The 21360-nt window shown below is 36.7% G+C and overlaps 1 protein-coding gene across 7 annotated transcripts in view; it reads left to right on the top strand.

Annotated features, from left to right (window-relative positions):
• The window catches only part of TTC17 (tetratricopeptide repeat domain 17), a 139182-nt gene that overhangs the window by 32650 nt on the left and 85172 nt on the right, over window positions 1–21360 (top strand). For all 7 annotated transcript variants that reach the window (XM_065528283.2, XM_065528282.2, XM_005578147.5 and 4 more), the window contains 11 exons: window positions 4331–4500; window positions 5812–5923; window positions 6165–6296; window positions 10755–10864; window positions 11380–11524; window positions 11966–12105; window positions 13868–14028; window positions 15430–15542; window positions 18246–18392; window positions 19778–19893; window positions 20050–20215. In XM_065528283.2, coding sequence (XP_065384355.1) covers window positions 4331–4500; window positions 5812–5923; window positions 6165–6296; window positions 10755–10864; window positions 11380–11524; window positions 11966–12105; window positions 13868–14028; window positions 15430–15542; window positions 18246–18392; window positions 19778–19893; window positions 20050–20215 — 1512 coding nt within the window. The remainder of the gene's footprint in view (window positions 1–4330; window positions 4501–5811; window positions 5924–6164; window positions 6297–10754; window positions 10865–11379; window positions 11525–11965; window positions 12106–13867; window positions 14029–15429; window positions 15543–18245; window positions 18393–19777; window positions 19894–20049; window positions 20216–21360) is intronic.

Genomic DNA, 21360 nt, shown 5'->3' with positions numbered 1-21360 from the left:
TTCTCTGATCACAGTGCAATTAAGTTAAAAGAAATAAAATACACATGCCCAGGAAAAAGGAGAGAAAACACAAATTTTGAAAATCTTGAAGGCATTCTTAAATCACCCATGGTTTAAAGAGAAAAATCACAAAACTTTAGACTATGGTGAGAACACTTCATTTCAAAAATCCTGAAATGAAGCTTAGATATATTTAGAGATGAATTTATAGAAAAATGCATTTATTAAAATAAATGGCACAGTGACTCACATTTGTAATCCCAGCTACTTGGGAGGCTGAAGCCGGAAGATTGCTTGAGCCCAGGAGTTTGAGTCTAGACAGGACAGCCATAGCGAGAGCTTGTCTTTAAAAAAAAAAAAAAAAAAAAAAAAAAAAAAAAAGACTGAAAAGAAATGAGTTAAATATTCAACATGAGTTAGAAAACATAATAAACCAATTAACTAAAATAATATAAATATGGAAATAATAACATAAGAAATTAAACAGTCTCAAGAAAACAGTATTTACTTAAAAAATAAAAGACCAAACTCTAGCAGCAAGACTTATCAGAAAAAAAGAGAAATGACAGAAAAAAAGAAATGTTAGTGATGAAAAAGCAGATATAAGATAAAGATTTTTAAAACTAAAGACATAATTATTAATACTATAAAAACTCTAGATCAATAAATTTGAAAGCTTAGGTATAATGTAAGATTTTAGAAAACGATGAAATTTAAAAACATTGAATAAATGGGTACAGGATAGACTCTTTATAAATGATATTAGGAAACTGATTGTCCATGTGGGAAAAAAATACCTTTCAATGTACAAAAAAAAAAATTTCCTATACGGTTTAAAAATCTAAGTATGAAAAGTGAAACTTTTTACTAAAAAAAAAAAAATTGATAGACAGTCATACATTGCTTAATGACAGGAATATGCTCTGAGAAATGTGTTGTTAGGGGATTTCACCATTGTGGGAACATCATAGAGTGTACTTACACAAACCTAGGTGATATAGCCTACTATACAGTCACCTATGCTATATTGTCTAGACTCCTAGTCTACAGAACTGTATAACGTGTACAGAACTGTATAACATGTTACTGTACTGAATACTGTAGACAGTTGTAACATAATGGTAAGTATTTGTATATCTAAGCATAAAAAAGGTACAGTAAAAATGTGGTATTGTAATCTAATGAGACCACCACTGGGGTCTGTTGTTAACCAAAAACATCTTTATGTGGTACTTGACTGTAATTGATTGATGTAATTATGATCTCAGGTTTGGGAAGGATTTCTTAAATAAAACAGAGTACAAACCATTAAGAAAACAGTTGATAAAGTTGCCCACCTTATAATTAAAAGTTTTTCTTCAAATGATAAAAGATAAGCTACAGACTAAAAGCCGATACTTGCCATGCATATAACTCATAGAGGATGAGTTTATAGAATTACTTTTTCCATAAATTTCTACAGATTAATTTCTTATTTATTTATTTATTGTGAGACAGGGTCTCATTCTTGCCCCAGCTGGAATGCAGGTAGGATGATCATTGCTCACTGTAACCTCATTGCCTGGGCTCAAGCAGTCCTCCTACCTCAGCTTCTCCAGTAGCTAGGACTACAGGCGAGCACCACCACTACGCTTGGCTAACTTTTTATTTGTTTCGTAGAGATGGGGTCTCGCAGTATTGCCTGGCTGGTTTCAAACTCCTGAACTCAAGTGATCCTCTAGCCTTGGACTCCCAAAATGTTAAGATTATAGGCACAAGCCACCACGCCATTCCTACACATCAGTTTTTTAAAAAAGAAAACCTATTGGGGAAAAAAAATGAGCAAACTTGAACAGCCAATTCACAAAATATCTCATAAACATATGAAAATATGTTGAATCTTATTAAATATTATTCTATTAGTTGATATAGTCCATATTTTATAGTGTATTAGTCAACTTGTGCATTGGCAACAAATAGCCACAGAACCTCAGTGCTGTTCTTATGAAGGAAAGTGAAGGCTCAAGGAAGAACAACCAAATAATATAAGCCTGGTTAAAGTTTCTACTGAGAAGTGATATACACCATCTCTACTCACATTCCATTGGCCAAAGCAAGTCATGTGGTCATGCCTTGAAGTCAGTAGGGCAGGATAGCATATCTCCATGAAAAGTGTGGAGGGAATAATTGGAAACAGATCATAGGCTCTGTCCCCATTAATAACCCCAAAATCTTAATGGCATAAAACAATAAGGCCATGCTAAATGATCATTTGGGGCTCTGTTGGGGATCTGTACCATGTCACTGTGATCCATAAGCCAGGACCTAGGCCGACAGAGCAGCCACTGTCTGTAATATTGGCATTCTCAGTAGCTGAGGGAGAAAGAAAGAACATGGTGAAGCATACACTAACTCTATAAAAGCTTTCCTGTAAAAGGGTCACATGGGACTTATGTTACATTGGCCAAAGCAAGTCATATTGCCCAAGCCTGAGTCTGGCAAAACAGTGATGTATCACCTTGTAAGGAGGGGCAGGATTTTAGTGAATAGTAATACAGTCTATCACAATAACATAGTCTACTACCATAATAAATATAACAAAATAATGTTTCATACCTATTAGATTGGCATAAGTTTAAAAGTATGACAAAACCAAACATTGGTAAGATTCTGGGGATATAGGTGTTATGATCTACTGGGAGAATTCTAATAGTTATAACCACTATGAAAAGCAGATTGACACGTCTGCATAAAACTGAAAATGTGCGCATCCATATGACCCCATATTTCTGCCCTTGCTAGAATTTTTCACATGTGTACAAGGAGACATAAGAATATTGTAGCATTTTTAATTGCAAAGAAAGTTTTTTTAAAAGAAGCAACATAAATGTTTACAGGAAAATGGATAAATACATATTTATACATCCATCTAAATGAAAAATTTAGAGCTATTCTGACTAATGTAGATAAGTATAAAAAACATACATACTTTTTTTTTTAAGTTGTAGATACATTAAGTATGATACCATTTATGTAAAATTTTAAAACTTACAAAGCAATGCTGTATGTTGATTTGGGATACATATATAATGAAAGTAATATTTTAGGAGAGTATGGGTAATATAGTATTTTATAAAAATATACGTGGAAATGACACATAAACTCAGATTAATTATAAGAAGTTAGAGATTTAGACAACATTAAAGAATACCTTGAACTCCCTCCCTTTTTTTTTTCTTCGGAAAAAAAAATCTCAGCTAGGCATGGTGTCTCATGCTAGTAGTCCCAACACTTTGGGAGGCCAGGGTAGGAAGATTGCTTGAGCCCAGGAGTTTGAGACCAGCCTGGGCAACATAGTGAGACCCTATTTCTATAAAAAACAGAAAAGTTGGCCAGGCATGGTGGCTCATGCCTGTAATCCCAGTACTTTGTGAGGCCAAGGCAAGTGGATTGCTTGCACTCAGGAGTTTGAGACCAGCCTGGGAAACATGGCAAAACCCCATCTGTACAAAAAAAAAACAACAAAAAATTAGCCAGACATGGTGGTGTGCATCTGTAGTCCCAGCTACCTGGGGGTCTAAGGCAGGAGGATCCCCTGAGCCCTGGAGTTTGAGGTTGCAGTGAGCTGTGATCACACTACTGCACTCAGCCTGAGTGACAAAGAGAGACCCTGTCTCAAAAAAAAAAAGAAAAAAAATTGGCATTTTGGCACATGCCTGTAGTCCCAGCTACTTGGGAGGCTGAGGTGAGAGAATCGCTTGAGCCCAGGAGGTCAAGGCTGCAGTGAGCTGTGATCGCACCACTGCAGCACTCCAACCTGGGTGACAGCAAGACACTGTCTCAAAAAAAAAAAAAGTGGGGTGGGGGAAGATAAAATATTGGCATATGATAGATATGGGTGTTGAAAAATGGATATTTGTGTTATTTGTACATTTGAAAAAAGAGATATTTTATGAGTGACAGGAATTAACTGGAATACCCAGGTACCAATAGCAGCATGCTCTATATCTTGAAGGATTGAAACAGCTTGACAGGTTTGTTTTCATTGCAAAGCCATTCTGTGCCAGGAAAGTTAAGTTAGTAGATGTGCTTCATGGGTAGTCAGAAATCATATTATGAAGGTACATGTGTGCCACTATGATAAATGTCGTGTTCTGTTACTTTCTGTATGTGGACATCTTTTTTGAGAATATTGTGTGTGTTGACTAAGTTAACTAAGGGCATTTTCAGAATTCTTGTCTTCCTGCATAGAGGATTCTGACTTCTTCAGCTCAAATTCCCCTTTCTCTTCAATGGTAGTTAGACTAAAATATTAGAAGAATCCATTCTGTTCTTACTTTCTTCTCAACAGAAACAATTAGTTGCTCAAAAAATTCACATAGAAGAGAATGAGGACAGAGACACAGGACTGGAACAGAGACATAATAAAGAAGACCCAGACTGCATCAAAGCCAAGGTGCCCTTAGGGGACCTGGATCTGTATGATGGCACATACATAACTTTGGAGAGCAAAGACATCAGGTAAAGAAGTTCTCTTTCCAAAAATAAAATTGCTTTTTCAAACATTCTTTTCTCAAATTAGTAAGAAATTATTTCTGTAATAAGAGTAAGCTTCAATCACAGATGAGTTTTAGAATTTGAAAGTTCAAAATACATACTACATGTAGAATTCTTATAAATTAATTTAAAATATTTAACACCACAGTAGAAAATGGAACAACTTGGCTGGGCGTGGTACCTCACACCTGTAATCCCAGTACTTTGTGAGGCCAAGGCGGGAGGATTGCCAACAGCCAGGAGTTTGAGACCAGGCTGGGCAATATAGCGAGACCCTGTCTCTACCAAAAAAAATGTAAAAATTAGCCAGGCATGGTGGTGTGCACTTGTAGTTGTAGCTACTCAAGAGGCTAAACTGAGAGGATCACTTGACCCAAGAATTCAAGGTTACAGTGAGCTATGATGGTGCCACTCTACCAAAGCCCAGACTCTAGGCTGGGTGACAGAGTGAGACCCTGTCTCTTAAAAAAAAAAAAAAAGAAAAAGAAAGAAAATTGAACAATTTGTAGTTAAAAAAAAATTAACAAAACATTACTTATGGCCAATAAACATGGAAAAAAATTTCTCAGAAATGATCAAATAAGTATAAGTTGCAATATTTAGATAGTTTTCATCTACCAAAATGGAAAGCATATCAAAAAAATAGTAACTTGTAAAAATGTAGAGAGACTGTCAGTGGAAGTATAAATTGGTTTAACGTTTCTAGAAACAATTGAGCAGTTATGTTAGTTATTAAAAAGTCTGTGATCTTATTCTGTGATCTATCTACTATTTTCTATGTGATTGTTGACTTTAATTTGAACTCCCAAAATGTTTGACTTTTCATGGCAGGTATATGAAAAGGTATGAATATTGACTAATAATTGGTTGTAAAGTTGAGATGCTATGAGAATATGAGAAAAAGTTGACATTTCTTAAAGTACTATTGACTGAGCGCAGTGGTTTACACCTGTAATCCCAGCACTTTGGGAGGCCAAGATGGGAGGATCACTTGAGGCCAGGAGTTCAGGACCACCCTGGGCAACATAGTGAGACCTGTCTACAAAACATAAAAAAATATATAGCTGGTTGTGTTGGTGCATGCCTGTTGTCCCAGCTATTTGGAAGGCTGAGGTGAGAGGATCGCGTGAGACTAGGAGATCAAGGCTGCAGCGAGCTGTGATCATGCCACTGCACTACAGCCTGGGCAACAGAATGAGACCCTTTCTCTAAATAAATAAATAAAATATTGTTTATCTCACCTTTTATTCACTCATTGCTTCTTTTTGATTTTAGTCCTGAAGATTATATAGACACAGAATCTCCTGTCCCTCCAGACCCTCAGCAACCTGATTGTACTAAAATTCTAGAACTTCCATATAGTATACATGCTTTTCAGCACTTGAGAGTAAGTAGAGAACTTTAGGATTTTTTTTTTTTTTTGCATTCTTCTTTCTGTTGATCTCTCACTTATAAAGACTATTTCTCTTTCTTCTCTTCTTCCGAACAGCTTTATAATTTTACAGGCATCTCTTATTTCTTAAAACTCCAAAATATTAGTATTTCAAAATAAATACTGTAAGATACCGAATTATTTGTCATCTTTTATATCCTTTGATATGTCTTTTGAATCATTTTCTTCTCTTCAGGGTGTACAAGAGAGAGTTAATCTTTCTGCACCTCTACTACCTAAAGAAGACCCAATCTTCACATATTTATCTAAACGATTAGGAAGGAGTATAGATGACATAGGCCACCTCATTCATGAAGGCCTACAGAAGGTAAGTCAGCAGTCACTTTAAGAGCCAGCAGGCTCTGTGTAAACAGAAGGTATTTTTCTCTTGGAAAATACCTGAGTAACTTGTTTTAGTCTAGAAGACAATTTGAAATTACACTTACATTGATGCAAATTGCATAGTTCAGTGCTGGGGAGAAATATGGATAGACTAGTCTCCTTTCCCAGGAAGAGATGCTGGAAAGTTTTATCTATACTAATTGATGAAAAACGAAATACAAACTGACATTAGCAACAGGGTTTATAGGCTGGATTATATACATTGTGTGTGTAAGAAAGTTAATGTTTTAGTGTCTTTAATATTATCTACACACAATACATATATTACTACTGTTTTCTGAGACAGAAAAAGAATCACCACCAGCAATAAAATCTTCTGTAACTTTCTTTTAAGGGAACATCTACTTTAAAAAAAAATGAAATAGGGATTTATGTAACAGGACCCAAGAATTTAAATGTGTCATTCAGGATTAATGTGGGCATTTAGAAAATGTTTTTGTTCTTCTTTGTGCCTAAGGAGTATCATAAAATGCAGTTTAGTGTCTAAGCAGTATTGTAGTGGTATAAAATAAGATGTATAATTGCCACCTTTGTATACAGTTTATTCAAATACATAACTCTGTATATTGAGAGGAATTTTCAGATAAAAGTACAATAATAACGACTTTCAAATGCTTTATATGGTTATTTTTGTAGCTGTGTTACCATCTTCATCTTATTTTTCTGAAGGTAATATAAAACTTTTACGTTCCCAGAACTTGATGAGTAATAAGAGAAAACTGGCCCAGGATTTTACAGTATCCTTCAGAGAATGGTTAGTTGAGAGTAGACCATAGTGGTAAGTGTTCTATAGAAAATTGAAACAGAAAGTAACTGGGTGGCTACTTTAGATCTAGCAGTTGGGGTTATCTCTCCGGAAAGGTGAAATTTAAGCTGACACCTGAATCACAAGAAGAAACCAAAATTCAAAGACCTTGGAAGAGCATGCTAGGCCACAGCAAAGGCTCTGAATCCTGATTGAGGTTAGGTGGTTGTATTTGTCTGCTCTGGCTTCCATAACAAAGTACCACTTTGGACCGTTTCTGCTCAAAACACTTCTGACACCAAACGTATGGAGTTTTTTCTCACACTACTAATTCTCCAGTTCTCCTGACACCAACTAGGTGTTCTCCAACTCAGTACAATTCTGACACTAACTACCTGGAGTTAGCACGACCCCACAGGTCAAGGACTCAGTCCCACAAGGCTACCTGCACTTCAGATGCCAGTCGCATGTCAAGGCCACCAGACAAATCAGCTATAAAGTCAAGAGTGTTCCCACAACTGCCTCCCCAAGTTAGAACAGCTCACAGAAGTCAGGAAAGTGCTTTACCAACTATTATTGGTTTATTGTAAAGGATGCAATTCAGGAACAGCCAAAGCCATAAGCCAGGGAATAGGGAGAAGGGATGCACAGAGCTTCCATGTCCTCTCCAGAACACCACCCTCCTAGAATCTCAATGTGTTCACCAACCCAGAAGCTCTCAAAACTCTGTTGTTTAAGAGTTTCTATGGAGGTTTCACTATGTAAGCATGATTGACTAAAGTATTGGCCATGAGTGATGAACTCAATCTCTACTTTCTCTCCCATCCCCGAAGGACAAGGGGAGAATGGGATTCTGAAAGATTTAACCCTCTAATCATGCCTTGGTTTTTCTGGGACCAGCATCTGTCCTGAAGCTATCTGGGGGCCACCTGCCTCCAGTCATCCATTAGCATATGAAAGACACACATTACTGCTGTGATTCTTCAAGTTTTAGGTTTGTGTGTCAGGAACTGGGGACAAAGACCAAATATATTTGTTCACACCACATACTAGGTGGCCTAACAAATTTATTTCTCATAGTCTGGAGGCTGGGAAGTCTAAGATCAAGGTGCCAGTGATTTGGTTCCTGGTGAGGGCTCTCTTCTTGCCTTGCATATGGCCACCTTCTCTTTGTGTCCTCACATGGCCTCATCTGTGTGCATGCTTGAAGACAGAGAGAGAGAGATCTGTCTTCCATTTCTTATAAGGACTCTTATAGGAAGAAACCAAATTTGGGCCCCAGCCCTTATGACCTCATTTAGCCTTTATCCACTCCTCACAGGTCTGATAACACTTGAACATATGAACTTTGAGGAGACATAGATAGACATTCAGTCCATAACAGGTGGCATGCAGCCAAATTCAGGCCAATATTGCTGGAGCCTGGTGAGCAAGAGGAAGGATGATAAGGAATGAAGCCAGAGAATTAGGCCAGTGCCAGATTATGTAAGGGTCTGAAATCCAGGGTAAGGATTTTGGATCTTACTCTAAGTGTGCTGAGAAGTCAGAGCAGAGAAGCAATGTATTGCAATTAATGGTTTAAAAGATCACTTTGATTGCTATATGAAGAAGTTATTGAAAGGGCCACAACTGGAAATAGACCTGTTAGAAAGCTGTTGCAGTAGTTCAAGAGAGAGATGAAGGTGGTTTGGACTAGCAGTTGTTAGTAGTGGAAATGAGAGGACTTGAACTATTTAGGAGATATTTAGGAGTTTAGAAGCTGATGAGTTAGATATGGGGATTGAGGGCAAAAGAGGAATCAAGGAAAACTCTTAAATTTTTGACTTGAACAACTTGAAGGAGGAGAGTGTTGGGGTGGGAGAAGAGAAAATAAGAGTTCTATTTGGGCCATGTTAAATTTGAAACACCTATATGAGTTTGGAATTTCAGGGAAAGTTAAGAGTTGGGCACATAGAGAGTAATTATTAAATAATGAATATCTGAAGCCAGGGAACTGGATGAAGTCATCTGGGGAAGAGTAAAGTTTGAGAAGAAGCCAGTTGACTCCTGGGTGCGTCCCACATGTATTTATCAAGCAGAGGGGGAAAGCCAGCAAAAAAGACCAGAAAGGGTATCCTGCAGAATGCGATGTCCTAAGAGCCAATGGCAGAAAGTGGTCAAAGGAAGGAGGGAGTAATTCACAGTAACATTAGAACATTTATAGATTTGGGGGAGATTTTATGAGAATTACAGAAAGATATTTCTTTAAATATGTATTTTTATCTTACCGCCAGTATGCTATGATATATATTTAACTTATGCTCTTTTCAGTAGTTCATGTAGAACTTTTAATTGAACTTTTGTCCCAGTTTACACTCTGACATAAAAATAAAAGAAGAAAATCAAAATCAAAGCATTGGTTGATTTGAAAAACAACTTTCTCAAAAGGCCATGAAAAAGAAAACTGAAACCTCGGCCACAAGTCAGTTGTGAAGAATGTATTGTCCTTTAACCAACTTCAAGTAGTAGAAGTTCGTAGTCGATCTGCTAATAGTGCAAAAATCTGAAATTGCATCACTCAAAAATCACATACTTTTCTTGATAGAATGCTTAAGGATGAATAATGCAGGATTGTACTTATTGTAGTCTTCAAAAACTACATTTAACTAAATTTAAACTTTTTAACTACATTAAAATAGCTCTTTTAAAAATAATTGGGCCCTTGCGAAAGATTCATACTATAAAAATCTATAAAAGAAAGTAAAGTGAATAATTTCAAAACTGGTTTGTAATATATTCTTTTGGAGTTTGATTTTTACATAGCTTTATAGTTAAAACGTAATTATTCCCCATAGTATACATTTTTAATAATAGAATTGTGGGAGTCAAAGGGCAAATGTAATATACATTAATATGTATGTTAATGTAATATACATTACATCTTTAAAGCTTTTTACATGCATGTCAAGTTGTCCCCCAGAAATGCTGTAGTAACTTAGCATTTCTATAGTTTAATATCTAAAGTTAATAATATTCAGTAAGTATTGGCATTCTTTTTAGTCTTTGCCACTTCGTAAAAGGAAAACCTGTATCTTTTAAATTTCTATTTGTTTGTGAAGTTACACATTTTACATACTTCTTAGCTGTTTGTTCATGTTTTTGGCCCCTTTTCCTCTTTTTTTTTTTTTTTTTTTTTTTTGTCTTTATGTTTAGAGTAAGCCTGTTTAGGTTTGTGCCTTCACTCAGATATTACATAAATAGAAAAATTTGTACAATGTTAATTTCAGGAATTTCACGTTAGAGCTATTTCTAAGTAGATGAGGTCTTCTGACTTAACTTCGGAAGTCCTGAAATAGAGCTCAACAAGTTGTGGTCAATTGGTGGGATTTTCAGCTTTATTTCCCTCTTGGAATAAGCTGGAGTCGGATGGTCTCTATATGAAGACCACACACTAATGCACGTGCTCAGTTGATGATTAGAATACCCTTTTGACAGGTATAGTTTCTTTGCACTGTGTCCTCTTCTTTATCATTGCTTATCATTAGTCTGGCTCTTCATCTTGAATTTCAGAAGAGCCAGAATATTAAAAGTGCTCCTTTTGACTATTCTAAATTAAACTGTCTTGAGTCCTGTTTGTAATTTCACTTTTTTAATCTCTAGAACTCTTCCTCATGGGTACTGTATAACATGGCTTCATTTTACTGGAGAATTAAGAATGAGCCATATCAGGTAGTAGAATGTGCCATGCGAGCACTTCACTTCTCTTCCAGGTAAGATTCCTCCTCTTCTGGACTTGATTTTCCACATTCCTCAGGACTGTTATAGAAACAATACATAAGAAAGCAATAAGAAGTAGCATTGCATTATCTACTTTTCTCCATCCCTCTTCAAAGAAATAAGTCCCACAACAACAACAAAAAAAATCACAGATGTCAAAAAGTTCAAAGTGATAATTGTGTAGTATACTTTCCATTTCCATTAAGGAAAAAATATGTTATGTAGATGCCCTATGATTCACATAGGACTTGAATGGAATTATCGTAAACTAAGTTTAACTTTTATTAAAGCAAATATAAATCCTAAATAAATTGTAAAATCATAGTGTCTGCAAGACAAAATTTGTAGCTATCAGGTTAAGAACCATCAATAATTTAAAAATGAAACACTATGATTATCTTATTTGCTCCACCTATATCTTAGTTTCCTAAGCACAAGTAACTTTGAATGTCATTTTTCCTTGTCAAGTGGTTCTACATAATCGTGGAATATGTGCTGCTTTCCTTAGGCACAATAAAGACATTGCCCTGGTCAACCTGGCAAACGTTCTACACAGAGCACACTTCTCTGCTGATGCTGCTGTCGTGGTCCATGCAGCTCTGGATGACAGTGACTTCTTCACCAGCTATTACACTTTGGGGAATATATATGCAGTAAGTACAACTGTTTGTTTCATGAGTCATGCTAGTAGTTGCCACTTTCTTTTTTTTTTTTTCCTCCCCGCTCGGTAGAATGTTACTTTTTTCCATTTATTTTTTGGTCTGAACAATGGAAATGAAATTGGGAGGAAGAAAAATCCTCAACACAATAATGTAATTGTTCTAGCCTCTTGCCGAAAAAAAATAATAATAATTAAATTGGAATTTTAAACTTCTACAGGGTACACCTTTTAAGGTTAGCAATACCTTCCAACTAAACCATCCTATAGTATGCCTTAATACTGTAGGGATCTGGTCACTGATCAAAATAATGGTCACTGTAGAGTAAGATGTAGGTGTGATCTCCTAAATCATTAGAGGATTTGGACAGATGCAACCAGGCCATGGCTCACATTTTTTCCCCTTGTGCGTGTGTGTGTGTTTTTGTCTCTTCAGATGCTTGGGGAATATAACCACTCAGTGCTCTGTTATGACCACGCTTTGCAGGCCAAACCTGGGTTTGAGCAAGCTATAAAGAGGAAGCATGCTGTCCTATGTCAGCAAAAACTGGAGCAGAAATTGGAGGCTCAACATAGGTAATTGAGAGGAAAAATTTCACTGAAGCACTAGCACTATAGAACCTTAGGTTAAATCTGTGTAGGGGATATCAGTGTTAATTTGGTAATTGGAATTAAGAAAGAAACCTCTTCAGTACTGCAGGTCCTATGCTTTTTCTGTTAGTCCTGGTGGTTTAGCACAATTCAGTGGTTGTGTAGAGGAGTATCTTTAATTGTATGGATTCCTGCAACTAGAGACTATTTGTAGTAAAAGCTGTCATTTAAATCTTTATTGACCATTGATTACTTTTATGAAGTCAGTTGGGATGGGGAGACTGGGATACTTAGTAACTTTGTTGACTACATTTTTATTTCCATAGAATATACTAAGTTTCAGTAAAATCACTTACATGTGCAATAGTTGATATTTCTCCTCTTGGAGAGAGGTGGTGGCTTCTAGGGTTGGGCTCTTGTTAAGGTAGTTAAATGGGATCAAGAGACATTATTTGGCCCACATTTTAATCATGATTGTGTGTTAGGTTCTACAGTAATGGAATTCTATTGTATTTGATCCTTGAGGTATAATAAATTAAAAAACATTTCCTTCAGTCAATAGGGCTAGTTAAGAAACTTTATGTTAACTCAGAAGTGAATTTTTCATATCTCAGAATTAACTGTAATAGTTGAGTTTACTTTGGTTAGTAGAGAATTAAATAGAGATTTAGAATTCATTAAGCTTTTGTATTTGCTTATTTTCCAATCTGTTTAAGGCATAACATGGTAGGAAGTAAAAAGGATGACAGCTTGCTTATTCATAACTGGTTTCTGTTATACCTGGCTGAGCTTTTCCAGTATCATGCTCTTAACTGAGCTGGCTCTATCTTTACACAATCTGTGTAGCTCCTAAAATCTCTATATGTTACAGTGTGTAATAGGCAGTATGGGTTTTGTGATTAAATGTAATCAGGCAGCTGATTTACTGAAATCAGGTGGTGAAGCATATTCCTTTCTAAGTATAGTTTCTGTAGTTTTTCCTGGCCTGTAACCAATAAGTTAGAATATGAAAGCAAAGTACTGTGGCCCCTAACTCTTAACTTTGTCTTTAAGCAGAATCAAGGGAAAAAGTGAAAAGGAGGAAAGGATTCTAGAAAGACTTTGAATGTTGATGGCACTAATGCAGATTTTGTAGAGAGTAATAGAGTTGTTAAATACGTAAACTTGTATATTGTCATGTATTTTTTTATGGCACCTGAAAAATGCAACATACCATTTGATGTCATGATAATTGTATTGCCAGGTGTCATGGCCGATGCCTGTAATCCCTGTTATTCTGGAGACTGAGGCAGGGTGGAGGGGAGGAATCACTTGAGGCCAGGAGTTCAAATCTATCCTGGGTAACATAGCAAGACCCAGTTTCTAAAACTAAATTAGCCAGGCATGGTGGCATGTCCCTGTAGTCCCAGCTACTCCTCAGGAGGCTGAGGCAAGAGGACCCCTTAAGCCCAGGAGTTGAGCCCAGGAGTACAAGGCTGCAGTGAGCTACCATCAGGCCTCCGCATCCAGCCTCGGCAACAGAGCGAGACCCCATTTCTTTTTTTAAAAAGTGGTATTTAAAGGAAGAATTTCACGTTTATCTTTTTGCCCTGTTATTATTGAACTGGTGGTACAGGGTTGTATGTTAAATAAAAGGAAAACACGCAGTAATTGTTGCTGAGAACCAGAAAAATCTATGCATTTAAGTGGGTTTAAAATTTTATGATTTTATAGCTCTAACTTTTTCCTGGTATTAAAAAATGTTAAGATCTCTCCAGCGAACACTGAATGAGTTAAAAGAGTATCAAAAGCAGCATGACCACTACCTGAGACAGCAGGAAATCCTAGAAAAACATAAACTGATTCAGGAGGAGCAAATCTTAAGAAATATCATTCATGAGACTCAGATGGCAAAAGAGGCACAGTTAGGTAAGTAGTGACTCCAAGTAATTGAAGACAGGTTAGGAAATTCGCTTCTAGCGTGCTTTACTATCATAGCTTTCTTGTAGCCTTAAAGCAGTGTGAAGTTGTGTTTATGACTTCCCTACATCTTGAAAGCATGATTCATCACGGTGGGTATACCAGGAGGCTTGGGGAGCTGGTGTGGTCCGCCTTGCTTTTTTCAAATTTACATTTTGAAATAAAAAACAAGTCTTGTAGATCCTAGAAATTCTTAAGTTATTTGCCTTCTTTGCTCAACATCAGTTTGGTTTTTTTCCGACTTTAATATGCATATCAGTTTCCTGGAGATCTTGTTGAAATGCAGATTATGATTCAGTAGGTCTGAGTTGAGGTCTGAGAGCCTGCCTTCCTAATAAGCTCCCAGGTGATGCCTGTTGCCGCGGGTCTAAAAACTCTGCACTGTGGTGTAACAAGGCCTTACACTAAGGGAATATAAGCCAGACCCACCTAGAAACAACCCATCCATACTCCTTTTTTTCTTGCTCTCTTAAAAGCAGCATTTTAGAAGTGAAATTTTAGACTGGAATTTTAAACCTGGATCGATGGATTAGTTTCAGGGGGTTCTGAAATCCTCTCGAAAATTATATGTAGAATTGTGTATGTGTCCAATTGTATTTTTCTGGGAAGAGGGTATATAGCTTTTATTAAAATCTCTTAAGCATCTGTGATCCGTAAAAATAGAACCACTGGTTTATAGGAACTTGGATTGGCATGAGAGCAATGATTTGGTTATATCTAGAATGTTTTGTTTCTAATTACGAGGGAGCAGATCTGACAACTGAACACCAGAGAATAAATTAATAGAATCTCTTAATTATACCTTTCTCCCTTGATAAGTATGTTCGTCAAGAAAGCTTCTTAACCTTTGACGCTTAGCTGTGACCATTTATAGTTTATTTTACAATTCCCTTAACACATTTTCTTTGCTATTATGAGAGTAAGGAGTATGCTTATCTTTGGAATTACTTACTGCCCAGTCTACTGAAACGCAACCAGAGCTCTTACATATGCATTTGAAACAAAATTATGAAGTATATAAAGCAAATTCTCTCCAGAAAGATAGCCAAAGTCTCTTAAAACAATGTAATCAATAGATTTTACAATCATAGACTATAATTGCTGAAAGATACCTCAGTAATCATCTAGTGGAGTCCCTTTGTTTTTATAGGTGGAAAAACTGGGACTTCTTAAAATGATTTAATTTGATTAGCCATTAATGAATACTTCTCTATATAAGTACATCCTATATAAGTAGCCTGCTGGGCTCTTGAGGGATACAGGGTTGATACTAAATGACTTAGTCTAAGAAAATCACATTGGCATTGTTGACCTTGCTCATCATTTGTGTAATTTTCTTTCTTATTCCAGGAAATCATCAGATATGCCGACTGGTAAACCAGCAGCATAGTTTACATTGCCAGTGGGACCAGCCTGTACGCTATCATCGTGGAGATATCTTTGAAAATGTGGACTATGTTCAGGTCTTTTTCTTGGTCCAATCTAGTTCTTATAAACTTTTGCTTTATAAAGATTTTTAAAAACTTTTGTTTTTTCCCATGATTCTTTATATGTTTGATCTCTAAAATTTGTGGTTATCATTTAGATCTTTAAGATTTTGAGGCTGGGCACAGTGGCTTATGCCTGTAATCCCAACCCTTAGGGAGGCAGAGGCAAAAGGATCACTTGAGCCTAGGAGTTCAAGACCAGCCTGGGTAACATGGTGAAACCCCATCTCTACAAAAACATATATAAATTGGCCAGGCATGGTGGCTTGTGCCTGTAGTCCCAGATACTCAGGAGGCTGAGGCGGGAGAATCACCTGAGCTCTGGAGGTCAAGGCTGTAGTGAGCCCAGATCATGCCATTGCACTCCAGCCTGGGCAACAGAGCAAGACTGTCTCAAAAAAAGAGAGGGAGAGAGATTTTGATGATCTGTTTTGTTTACGAAGTCAGATTTTATAGGGAGTACTCAGTAACTCCATGGATGCTTTCTCTTTCTCAAAGTACCATCTACATATTTATATGCACATGCATTTGATTCTTTTCTCGTTTACCATGGGAGCTAGAATTGGGCTATTATTACTATTGAACTCAAAGCTTTCATCTCCCCACTTTACCTGTTAGAGTAAGACCTATTTAAAATTTGAGAGCAACCATGCCATTTGTTTCCTGAAATAATCAGTCCAGTTATATTGCCTCAACCAATACCACCAACAAAATACTCATTATCGACAGAAAATCTTTTTTTTTTTTTTTTTGAGATGGAATTTTGCTCTTTTTGCCCAGTTCGTAGTGCAGTTGCCTGATCTCGGCTCACCACAACCTCCACCTCCCAGTTTAAGCGAGTCTCCTGCCTCAGCCTCCCAAGTAGCTGGGATTACAGGCATGTGCCACTACGCCTAGCTAATTTTGTACTTTTTAGTAGAGACAGGGTTTCTCCATGTTGGCCAGGCTGGTCTTGAACTCCCGACCTCAGGTCATCTGCCCACCTCGGCCTCCCAAAGTGCTGGGATTACAAGCGTGCACCACCGCGCCTGGCCCAGAAAATCTTTATTAAGCACACTGCTAGGTGTGCACTTTCTCTCACTTTGTCTCTATATACACACATCTGTGTACACACACATACACACGTGTACAATCCTAATCTATCTAGTTGGGAAGAACTAACACGAAAATATAATGATACCAAATAGTATATAATTGATGTTGAGTAAGTGATACAGACAGCAAGTACAGCCAGAATTCTGAGTATCAAAAAAAAGGATTCAAACACTGAAACTTTTTGAGCACTGACATGATGCTCAAAAGAAATGTTCATTGGAACATTTTGGATTTCACATTTTTGTTGGGATGCTTAACAGGTAAGTGTAATAAAATATTCCAAAATCCAAAAAAATCTCAAATCTAAAATACTCCTGGTCAAGCATTTCAGAAAACTGATACTCAACCTATATTAGAAATAAAACAACATTTATTCTATCTTAGAGAAAACTCATCATGTCTCTAATTGTAGATATAGAAATTTTCAGCAATAACTAATTAAGATAACTAAGAGATTAGGAGACCATCTATAGCAGGACAAACCACAAAAACTTAGAACTCTTTAATCTGGAAAAATCCAGACTGCATTGGGAAAAATTAAGAGACAAAAAGTAAGAAGCCATTTGAAAGGGGAAATAGTGATAGGGACCAAAAGCTTCCTATGAGTATTGTAAACCAGCTCCCAGCAATATCTCGTGTTTGGTTTCCAAGGGAAAGAATAAAGGAAGACCAGATTCACACCCTCTGGCATTATAGCTCCCTGTCTTAAAACCAAGCATTTTAAAGGGAAAAACGGGGATGTTTAAAAATGAAATAGATTGAAACCCAGGTGTACCTTTTGGACTTTTTGATGGTCTCAAGACCATTTGAAGGAGTGTAGCTTCCAATAGACTATACTCATAAAATTGTATCACCACTATACAGTGAAATAATCCATTCCTATTCATAAAGACCTAGAGCTACAAATTCATCATATTCATTCCTTTTTCTTATGTCTTTCCTACCCCATCCCATCCCCAGTCCCATTCTCATTATCTAGCAAGGTTTCAGAAATACACAGGCATCTTGTAAGTATATCCAACATTGTTCCACCTTGCTTTGAAAGAAGGCTGTATATGTTTGTGTTCTCCCATCTTCTAAGTTACCCTTTCACCCCCTAAAACTTTCATTTGTAATTGATTGAATGCAGTCTGTAATCCTTAAGTGATAGTGATAGAACCCTTAAGAACACTTTCTTAAGTTCCCTCGCTTCTACCCACACACAGCACACTAATTTTAGAGTGGTGAACATTTTAGTGTAGGAAGAAAAGGGGAATAATGAACCAGATTTCTAAATTAGCTAATTATTAACCTAAAGAGACTAAATCATAAAAATGAAGCAGAGGGACAGGAAAATGACCTATGCCATTTTTCTCATACTCCAATGGCAAAGTTATTGAAAGTTGCTAACTATGTATTATCCATGAAAGAATATCATTGGGGCATAGCTCTTAAAATTAAAAGATCCAATTGCTTTATTACTGAGCTACTTTCTGATTTTCTACTAATTTTGAGTATTCACTCGCTTTTTTGGTGTGAGTTAAATTATAGTCACAACTCCTTTTCCACTTTCAATTTGATTGAACTTTTTGTTTCATTTTCTAGTTTGGTGAGGATTCATCAACCTCCAGTATGATGTCTGTGAACTTTGATGTTCAATCAAATCAGAGTGATATCAGTGATTCGGTCAAGTCTTCTCCCGTAGCCCATTCTATTCTCTGGATTTGGGGCAGGGACTCTGATGCATATAGGGTAAGTTAATAGAGGATGATGAAGCAGTTTTCTCAAACTGACAAGATCCATTAAAGCAGTGCCCTCAACCTCACTGATTAATATGGCCTCTATGACTGTTCAGATTAGTTCAGCAAATGTGTATTACATTTCTATTAAATGGAAGCCATTTTGCTAGGTAGTGAATGAGTAAGATGCAATTTCTGCCTTGAGTTTTTCCCAGTCAAGTAGAGCAGAGAGACACCCTGATTTCAATTTAAAGCTTTATCCTCTGAATATTATTACCAACCTTAACAAGTTTCTAAACTTGACCCAAGAGTATGTTTTTATATACTTCGCTTGATCAGCATTCTTTTATTGAGCTCCCATCTGTGTGCTAGGCTAATGCTAGCGGTGTAATAGATAAGCCCGCTTGCTCTTCTGGAGCCTACACTCTAGTAGACGACATAGACAATAAACAAGTTAGTACATGTGCATTTCTAGACTAGCTAAGAAAGAATTGTAGGTTAGCTGAGGCAGATACCAAGGTATGAGGACAGAGACTGTGATTTTTATTCACCATTAAATTTTCAGAATTTAATCAAGGGTTTAACAGAATTAAACAGCCACTTAGATTTAATTGTATGTAATATAAATCCCCCAAAGTTTGATGGCTTCAAGATTTAAGTTTAGTAAGCCTCTGGTACATCTTGTTTATATTTAGAGAAAGTGAACATTTTACAAATCATAAAACAATTGTTAAACTTTGGCATTGGCAAAAAAAAGACCTTAGTTTAGGGAAAAATAGTGTTCAATGCCAGGTTTTATAGGCTTATGTATGCTTTCAGGTACAAGTAATAAGCTCCACCTCAAATTAACTTAAACACAAAGAAAACGTGCTATTATTACAGGAAGTCCAGAAATAGGATAAACTTCAGGTTTGGTTGATTCAGTGGCCCAGTGATGTCATCAGTGACCCATTTCTTCTTTTTCTTTCTTTTTTTTTTTTTTTCTTCACTCTACCATCCACAGTATTGGTTTCATCCAAAAGCTTGGTTTTTTTCATGGTCATAAGATGACAGCCAGCAGCAACTGGAACAACATGATTTTTTGTTCATAAGTAACATAAGAGCCTAAGACTTGCTTCTGTTTCCCAAAAACCCCAAGCAGACCTCTTCTTGTGTCTCAGTGGCTCAACTGGCTTATACCCTAGCCCAACCCTGAACCAGTCTGTGATAAAGCAGGTAGAATTGCTGACTTAGATTAATAATCTGCAGTAGCAGGAATATTATAGAGTCTACCATAATCTTAAGGTATTATAGTTTTGTTCAGTTATTGTAGTATATTTATATCATTTTAAAAGCTTCTTTAGCATATTGAAATACTGAATCCTAAGAAATTTATGAGAAATGTTATTTCTTTATCAGGACAAACAACATATTCTGTGGCCTAAAAGAGCAGATTGTACAGAAAGCTACCCTAGAGTCCCTGTTGGTGGGGAATTGCCAACGTATTTTCTGCCTCCGGAAAACAAAGGACTCAGGCAAGTGCTGATGGATTTGGCAAAGCACCTGATTCTGCATGATTGTCATCTGGCGGTTCTTTGAGAGCACCAGCCTTGGACTTGAAAGGTTAAGTCTTTATCTTGAAGTCACCCAAACTTTGAAAATATGAATCTTGTTCCTTTTTCTTGTGCCAGGATCCACGAACTCAGCAGTGATGATTATTCTACAGAAGAAGAGGCCCAAACCCCTGACTGTTCCATAACTGACTTCAGAAAAAGCCACACTCTGTCCTACTTAGTCAAAGAATTAGAGGTTCGCATGGATCTGAAAGCCAAAATGCCAGATGACCATGCACGAAAAGTAAGGCTCACTTAGGCTGGTATTTATTGCCGTCCATTCTGGGTGACTTCAGAAGCCTCTTAAATGGAACAAAAAATTGATAGAAGGTAGCTGTTGAGCTTTAAGTATATAAAATGGAAGGATAGAGTTATAGACTTGGTGAAATGATGGCGAAGTCAGTCATGCTCTTAAAAGAGTGCCAGAGAGTTCCTCGGGGCTACTATACATAGATCACCTAAACAGTATTCCTCTAACTCAGAGCACTTCAAAGATGAGTAGCACAGAACTCTCAATTATCTAATGGAGTCGGTGTAATACAGGCCATTGCAACCACTAAAAGTTAGCTTTGCATCCTCCAGGCCCCCAGAAGTTTATATAAATTGAAAGCTTGAAGAATCTCTTTCTCTGGCCTTATCAACCCTGCTGTGACCTTATATGAGGTCCCTAGGAATTTATATTAATTTGATAATGACTCTGCAAACATTAGAAGTTCGGTTATGCTCTTTTCCTAAATTCCTATAGATTACCATATTAGATATCATTCCATAGACAAAAATGAAAAAAATTACCTTGTTAGCAATCACAGACCATCACAACCACCTTTTCTTTTTTTTTTTTAAGTTAATTTCAAAACTATAGGCACTTATTACTGCTTACATTCGACAGACATTTCCTTAGGCAAGAACATTATGTGCCAGACATTGTTGTGGATGCTAGGAATACAAAGATAAACAGACCATGATCTGTGCCTTAGAGTTGCTTACGGTTACATAAATGCTGCAGGAACAATGAAGTAGAATAATGAGGATCTGGTATTTTCCAGGAAGGAAAGATAGTAGATTTTTATTACATCAGATATTGCATGCTGTTGTCTGTTGAATAATTTCTTCTTGGGTTCTGAACACTTAGGCTGACTTTAATGGGGTATGGTAGGTTACTTTAATGTGTGTGGGTATATATGTCTTTTTAACTTTTTAGTTAAACAAACTATTACATACATGTGAGCAAGTCAACACCTGTTGGTATGTCAATGAATTTATGTCATATATATGATTATAAATATTTGTTCAGATTAGCTGTTCCTGAGGAGCTCAAGAAAAGACTACCATCTATAGAAATTCTTTCAAATGTCTTCCCTGTTATTTTCAATTGAGTCAGTCTTCCTT

Source organism: Macaca fascicularis, chromosome 14 (genome assembly GCF_037993035.2).
Source record: "Macaca fascicularis isolate 582-1 chromosome 14, T2T-MFA8v1.1".
In the NCBI taxonomy this organism is placed as follows: Eukaryota; Metazoa; Chordata; class Mammalia; order Primates; family Cercopithecidae; genus Macaca; species Macaca fascicularis.
Note: the sequence above shows the minus strand (reverse complement) of the source record. Positions and strands in the feature narration are given on the sequence as shown.